Here is an 8,284-nt window from a genome sequence, read left to right on the forward strand (position 1 = left end):
TAGGAAATAGTGTCAAGGATGTCCATGTGATACATCTCAACTGAAAGATGAAGATTTATATACATTATGTCAGGGGAATTAATTCTTTAACCATTCCAGCAAGACCAGATTCTTTTCACAAATTGCAAAAATGAGCTATGACTCCTTCTAGCTAGATGCAATGTGTGCTTAAAAAATATACTGTATATCAGAATAATTCACTAATACTTTCACAACCAAAAGGTTCACTTCAAGGTTGTTCGAGGGCGCTTATATGAGCAGCCCAATCTTGAACATTGAAAAAATGTTTTGACTGGCTTCCACCTTCTTTACAGATATTAGATGCTAAATACTAGGGGTACACTAATTTCAAGACGATACGATATTGATTTGTTTGGATAATGATACGATATTTGTTTGCCAATATGACCGTCAACCACGATTCCATTTCCATTCAAGGGCCTTTGATTGATATAATACATTGTGTACATATTTAACAAATTGTTACATCTCACCTAACACATACAGTATAATATACAAAGCAATTATGTTGCCGAAACATTTCAGTCATATGAACAGTTATTCTTTTCAACAAAATAGCATATCCAAAAGATTTGGTTTATAGTTTGTTGCATTTCAATCAATTTCGTATTTCTTAACCATTTGGCATGTCAACCAAAAACGATGTATCATAACTTACATTCCTACTAAATACCATACTCCGGGCAGCAGGGGGGTGGCATAAGTTTCATAAATGATCAAAATCAGAAGTCTGTTTATTTGGGGTGGTGGGGAGGGAGTTGTTTGCCAGTTGCAGGGACTTTTGAAATGGGAGCAAAATTCATTTACTTGGATATTTTCTCACATTTTATGATTTTTTTAATCTAGTCAAATTTAAAGGAGAAAAATAATCTTTTTGCAACTTTGGAAAGTTTGTTATGGTAAGGACACCAAAAAAATCTCACTTTGGCAGGTCTTGGTTGAATGGGTCACTCTGGGATATAATGACAGTTACAGAAACTCTTAGCCGTATGTTTTTGCACTCTTAAGAGACAACAGTGGTATGAAAAAGTATCTGAACCTTTTGGAATTTCTCACATTTCTGCATAAAATCACCATCAAATGTGATGCGATATTTGTCAAAATCACACAGATTAAAAAACAGTGTCTGCATTAACTAAAACCCCCCCCCTAACATTTATAGGTTTTCATATTTTAATGAAGATAGTATGCAAACAATGACAGAAGGCGGAGAAAAATATGTAACCATCACATTTTATATTTTGTGCCCCCCCCCCCCCCCCCCCTTTTGGCAGCAATAACTTCAGACGTTTCCTGTAGCTGCAGATCTGTTTGGCATATCGATCACGACTAATCTTGGCCCATTCTTCTCTACAAAACTGCTGTAGCACAGTCATACTGTATTCCTGGGATGTCTGGCATGAATCGCTGTCTTTAGGTCATGCCACAGCATCTCAATGGGGTTGAAGTCTGGACTTTGACTTGGCCACTCCAGAACGTGTATTTTGTTCTTCTGAAACCATTCTGAAGTTGATTTACTTCTGTGTTTTGGATCATTGTCTTGTTGCAGCATCCATCTTCTTTTAGCTTCAACTGTCTGACAAACGGCCTCAGGTTTTCCTGCAAAACATCCAGCTAAGCTTTTAATTGTATTCTTCCATTAATGATTGCAAGTTGTCCAGGCCCCATTTTTACATCCGAGTGATTTTGACAAAGATCAGATCACATTTGATGGTTATTTTATGCATAAATGTGAGAAATACCAAAATGTTCAGATACTTTTTCATACCACTGTATAACGGAGGTTACACAAACTCTTAACAGTATTTGTTTTTGCTGTGTTAAGAGACTATTAAAGCCTCCTTAACTGATATCAGGGCTGCAGTTAAAAAAAAAAAAAAATCTCTTTTTTGCCCCCAAATCTGTAAAACACTGAACTCAAATTCATTCATACATTTTCTTTACCTTTAATCCCATTCAAAATTCCGATAGTCCGAAAACCTTTTGAAGAAAGCGAAATGTTTCAACCTCATAATCATTCATACATTTTCTTTACCTTTAATCCCATTTAAAATTCCAATAGTCCGAAAAACCTTTGAAGAAAGCGAAATGTTTCAACGTGAAGGTTATGTGAGCTCCATTATAGTCGTACAGTATGACGTCTGGAGGCAGTTGCTATTCTTTACAGCTTTTCTTTCCGGAATCTGGTGTAGTTCTCGTTTGTGGTGCTAAGGTTCCCCAAATTCCCCCTCCATGGTCCGAACCAAGACATACAGCTCAGCAAGCCCCACTACAGATGTTGCAATCACAGCAGATATCACTCGCTGGGGGGAAAAAAGGCAGAAATGTTATTGGATACTCTTCACATAACATTTGAATGTTGAAGTACATAGATTTATGTTAAGTGTTTCTAATACAGAAGAAATCACAGACTGTAGTAGTAATAATTGCAGAATAAGGCAAATTCTTACTGCTGTAGTTTCTGCGAATAGGTACTGACTCCCCATGTAGGAGCAGGCAAACGTAGCAACTACAGTCACCAGGAAGTTGAAAACAGTCACAACCACAGCTTTGGCCGATCGAACTACAAAAAACAGAAAATGTGTGCATTATCATAATAATAATTCATGAAACAAAACAATATTACTTAAAGGAGACATACAGTATTTAAATATTCTTTTTCTTACATCACAATCTTGCAAAATTCATTTGAACGTTTTTGAAAATAGGCTGCTCAAAACTGCATGTTCATTTTACATCTCATTTTTTAAAAGACCATCCAGAGCCCCAAATATTCGTGTAAACAGGGCCTATATTTGAAAATTCTGTTCCTAATTTGTACATGAATATGCCATAAACTAATCACTTCTGTCATTACAGCAAATATTTTAAAATTAAAATACTTTAAAGCAACACTAGGTACCCTTTCAAATTTTATAAAATATTTGCATAACATTTGTGGTAATATGTCGACTGACAACAGGTTGAATGACACCTGTTTTATATCTTGAGGGTGTCTGTATGGCTTTCACTGACTGCTTTATGGCATACGTCACTTCCTCCTTTCACTATTCATTATAAAGGCGGACGTCAATGCGAACGCTTATGCGCAAATTCTGCAAAGATGGCAGAGCAACAAGAGACAAAAAGTTTTGTCTGAGGAGGAAAAAAAGGCAGGCTACCAGGATATGCAGAATAAACAATGGCCCGGCTTACACTTGCTGGCGTGACGCCCCATCCCCCCAACCAAACTTGTCACCACTGACAAGTTCGGGTGAGGTGGTTAGCCACACAGTTGCTAACCGTCATATGCTATTGTTTAGCCACAACTGGATTACCATGTTACTATTCATGATTGATGATTTTACGACACCGTACGGGTGTGCGCTGGTCCTCATGGAAAACGCAGTCTTCCTTAAGGCAAAACATTACCGCTTTTGTCCACCGGCGTCGCTAAAATCAACCAAAACTGAAAAGTTACAAAGTGTTGCTTTAAAATGTATTGAATATTTGAAAAATGCTTAAATAACAGAAGAGTTTAAGTAAAGGGTGGGATTGCGTCAGCTCTGAGTCTCTGGGATCAACAGCTCAGAATAATGGTGAGTGATTTAGTGAGGAAAGGCATGAGGACAATTAGTGTTTGAGAAGAGGATTGGCACTCCTGTGATTTCAAATTTTTACCTGTTTCAAGTGAATCAGTGTTTATGTGCTGTACGTGCATGGCGTGACTGACGTCATATTTTGTTACACAATGGCTGCACTTGCAATTTTTTTCTATGTAACAATATTTCGTGATTTTTATATTCAGATACTAGGAGCAATCAGCTATCTTTGACATGAAGTTACTTTATACTAGGTTTTGTTTTTTCCTTTGGTCATGTGGAAACTGAACAACACACTAACCTTGCTGACCAAAATCGGCCAGTGTTCCATTGCGGTTCATTTCCTGCATTAGAATAAAATTAAAAATCACAAAGCATCAGAGACTGTTTTCATAGAGGAAGCAATAGTAGAAAATGAGTGAGGGTGGTCACTCATGGTGCAAATGAATTTGGCCCCAAATTATTCAATTTTTAAAAAGTACCGTAATTTTCGCACCATAAGGCGCACATGACAATGAGCCGCCACCCACAAAATTTGTCAACAAAACAACATCTGTTCATAGATAAGCCACACTGGACTATAAATCACAGCTATATTCGCTATATAATGGGATATTTACACCCAAAGTTATTAACCAGTAACACTTTGTTCTACAGCGGCATGAGATGACTGTCATAAGACCATATGAACCGCCATGAAGCTTTAAACGAATTGACTGCAAATCTTCATTGCTTCAAGAAGCTTCATTTGGCCATCACTGCTCCGTTGGGGGAGACAGTCAACCTCTGCTGCCACCTGCTGTCAACACTGTTGTTGTCTAACATGCCTCTTAGCATGCATTGCAGTGCTACATTTGTAAATAACAATCAAAATTCATGTTCTGTACTTACTATTTCTTCAGTTACTGTTCCAGTTGTTTCATTAATTGCTCGTTATGGTATTTGGCAACACTTTATCTAACAGTGGCGCCATCATACATTCATAAGACCATGATAATTATGATATGACACTGTCATGAGCATTAATGAATCCTTATAACAGATGTCATTGAGTGTCATCCGTCAAATTACTTCACTTTTGAATGGATGTAAATGATCCGCGCTGGACATAAATGTAGTTAGTCACATAATTTGCCGGATGACACTTAATGACATCTGTCATAATATTCAGTAATGCCCATGATAGTGTAATGTCATAATTATGACGGTCTTATGACACCGCTATCAAAAAAAGTGTTACCTGTTAACCCAAATAAATCGACAAATAAGCCGCACTGGACTATAAACTGCAGGATTCAAAATGAAGGAAAAAAGCAGCAGCTTATAGTCTGAAAATTACGGTACTGCAATCTTAAATGAATCGTACATTCCTGAGGTTAAAAAGGGATGCACTGATCAAATCAGCTGAGACTATCTCTAGATGGCTGTGGCAAGGATGCTTTGTTACTGCTTTACTCAATGTTGTACGATGTTGAATACAGTGGGGAGAACAAGTATTTGATACACTGCCAATGGGTTTTTTCATTGGCAGTGTATCAAATACTTGTTCTCCCCACTGTATGTGCTAAAATCTATACTGCTGTATGTTACGAACCATATGGTGACTGTTTTCACACTGTTAAAAAGGAAAACGATTTCTTGCCATTTAACCACAACAGTGAACTAACCATTAATTTGAAATATTGGACTACCTCTTTTGCTATGTAGCTTGTAAATTGGTGAGTTTTTAATTATGGAAATTGCAATGTCTTATTTATAAAAAAAAGTTTTTGGAAACAGAAACTGAGAATAAAAATATTAAATCTGGTTGGGGAAGATCTTTTAAGTGATCTTTATACAGTATATGATCAGAAAACAATTTACCTGATTGTTTACATTACGTGTCATCTTGTTGTATTCTTCGTTCGCTAGTCTGGCTTTAATAACTTCTAAGCGTGCGACCAGCTCTGGGTTCTGGAAGAAGACAGGATCATCATGTTTGTGAGATACATGTTTTTCCAGCTCACTTTAAATCAGTGTTCCACATATGTGCATGTGGTTTTGGTGCTGGAACGCAAATACAGTGGTGCCTTGATATACGAGTGATTCAACTTTTTGGGGATAGGGCCTTCTCATTTTTTCTTTGTGATCGAAAATTAGATATTCAAGCCCTGTATACTGACATGTATCTGGATTGATACTGTTTCAAGCAACAATCCAAACAAACCAAATGAAATTCAAAATATCGATGAAAGTCATTTTTATGGTCTTTCATCAAAAAAAATATCCATTCAAATGTCAGAAATGTTTCAGCAAGGGATGTCCCAATCGCATATTTTTGCACCCAAGTCGGAGTCACCTGACTTTGCTAATCTGCCTATACAGATTCCCGATCAGATACCGGATTTAAAATTGTTTTTGTATCTTTTGGCAATGCCATTGTATTTCTGGATTATTTTGTTACATTTAGCCTTTAAAAAGTAATTTTAAAAATATATAAATAAGGCCTGAGTGATCTTGGAAAAAATTAACATTGCGGTATATTGCCAAGGCTGCACACTTTTTGCATTCGTTGCACTTGTGTGCCAAACTTTTTTCTACAGGTGCACCAGCACAAAATGTAGGCACACCCACATTTTTTTTGCATCACCTTAAAGGCATACTTTTCATTACTCCCCATAACATTCATATAATTAGTATGAGTGAGTCCATTCAAATTCACTCACGCTCTGACGCTCACGCTGGCCGAGAACAACCTCTAGACAACAAAGATTGACTAAAGATACAAACACATTTGGGCCTTTGATTGTAGAGCTACAGAGCCTTCACTCACCAGATCAAAGCTACAAACCTGAAAATCATCTTTAACTTTAAGTAGCAAACTCCAGCTGCCTGCTGACCAAGAAAAGCACCATGCGGAAGAGTAAGAGGATGTACGAGCATGAAGCAGAAAAACATAAATATACTTTTTAAATTTAATATACAAATCTTTTCACCCGATTCCGATCCTCTGAAAAAAGGCGCGATCGGCCCAATTTCTGATCATGCGATCAGATCGGAACATCATTAGGTTCAGCAAATAAAATGTCAAAAACATCCAAATTAATTTCTTTTTTTTTTGTATTGCTTGATTGTGTTAAAAGTGTACGTAACAGAGAATCAAATTGAGTGAAGGCCCTTGAATCAAATTGTGGACTAATTAGTAATATCGGCAAATATCCTGATAATTGTCCAAAGAATCTAAATCATATTGTATTAACATAAAATTGGTGAAATTGGACTTCACAAAAAGCAGCAGTTTGGGAGATTGTGTCTGGTTTTTTTTTAACTACATTTTGAGGGGGGGGTATTGGTAGAAGAACCGTTTAAGTATAGGAACCATTAAAAAAAATAAAATAAAATAATAGCCAGTATCGGATAAAACCCCAAACAGTATTATTAGGGTACAACATGAATTAGGGACTAATTCACGTTATCCGCAGGCCATACACACAGACAGATTGTAGTAAATTATAGTGGAAAAATGAATTTATGTGTGCATATATGGAGCTGCCAAAAAAGGTTCCCCAAATGTGATAGTGCCATTGCTGTTCTAAACAATAATATTTCTATTTCATTAAAATATTTTTAACTTACCCGGGGAGGCTTCACAATCTTAGGTAGGTGCAATGAACTATCCTCCAACAACTCATACAAATAAAATGGATGCCCTGGGGGGGACAACAATTGTTGACGTTATACAGTAAATCAACATTATATGTAAGTCATGTAATCAAAACAAATCTGGGCGTCTTTCATTAAATAAAAACAAATAAATAAAAAATAAGCATCGATTGCCACGTCTTCTCAAACAGCCTACTTTAAAATGAAAACAAGGAACTGTGGAGAGGGGAGAACTCGCACAGATAAAAAAGATCAGCTCGTATTTATTACCTTCATCTTGGAGATACTTTTTCAATTGCCTGGCTATACTAAAGGGCAGGATTATTTGATCTTCTTTCTTTTCAAGTAGAACCCCCAGTTGTGTTCTCAGCTCTTCAGGCAGAGATGAGTTCGGATGTTCCAACACTTCTGACACCTTATTTCTGAACCGATCTCCTACCACAAACGCCGAGGCCATAATTCCAAGGAATAATAACAGATTTTTCAGATAATAAACAATATATATGATTGTGTTATGAATTTTCTAACACAGTTATGAGTCTAAATGTTAAGATAGAAGGCGAATCCACACAAACAGGCAAGCGGCCATGTTTTTACCCCGTGATCACATGACGTAATGTTCACATGATCTCTCGTGATAACTAACATTTTAAAAATACACATCAAAACGTACAAAACAGTTTATATTGTGTTTATATGGCCTAAAACCAAACCTCGTTTAGTTATAAAATTATTATAATATGTTAAATATCTACGCGAACGTTTTTGTTACCTTCAAATTTCCTCGTAATTGTACATTTCGAACGAACTTTTAACCCCCACAAAACGCTCTGGATTTAAATAATATAGATAGACTACCGTTTTTAAATACTATTACTAACTGAAATTAATATTTTCACGAAAACCATCACTTAAATTCTAACTGAACATAATTAAACAAAAGACTTCAAGTCGTATACTGCCCGCTATCAACATGTCAATGAAAGGAAAGTTCGTAATAAACATAACTTGTATTTCGTACTATATTCTTTGTCCGTGAA

At 36.4% G+C, this 8,284-nt stretch overlaps 1 protein-coding gene across 1 annotated transcript; it reads right to left on the bottom strand.

Moving 5' to 3' along the window:
• Positions 1-1,291: 1,291 nt before the first annotated feature.
• On the bottom strand, positions 1,292-8,208 carry tmem199 (transmembrane protein 199). The gene is made up of 6 exons (XM_057839636.1): positions 7,515-8,208; positions 7,218-7,291; positions 5,466-5,555; positions 3,904-3,946; positions 2,472-2,584; positions 1,292-2,324 (listed from the first exon to the last, which is right to left on the bottom strand). Exons 1-6 carry the CDS (start codon positions 7,699-7,701, stop codon positions 2,229-2,231), a joined length of 603 nt encoding a protein of 200 aa, XP_057695619.1. The 5' UTR covers positions 7,702-8,208; the 3' UTR covers positions 1,292-2,228.
• Between the last annotated feature and the right edge of the window lie 76 nt (positions 8,209-8,284).

The sequence above is a fragment of the Corythoichthys intestinalis genome, chromosome 6, assembly GCF_030265065.1.
Source record: "Corythoichthys intestinalis isolate RoL2023-P3 chromosome 6, ASM3026506v1, whole genome shotgun sequence".
NCBI lineage: Eukaryota > Metazoa > Chordata > Actinopteri > Syngnathiformes > Syngnathidae > Corythoichthys > Corythoichthys intestinalis.

Bases quoted from the DNA above. Each gene is read 5' to 3' on its own strand.
- tmem199 (XM_057839636.1), bottom strand. From the start codon at position 7,701: ATGGCCTCGGCGTTTGTGGTAGGAGATCGGTTCAGAAATAAGGTGTCA. The intron at 3,947-5,465 runs GTAAATTGTTTT...ATTCTAATGCAG, and splicing joins CACGTAATGTAAACAATCAG to GAAATGAACCGCAATGGAAC. The intron at 2,325-2,471 runs GTAAGAATTTGC...TTTTCCCCCCAG, and splicing joins TATTCGCAGAAACTACAGCA to CGAGTGATATCTGCTGTGAT.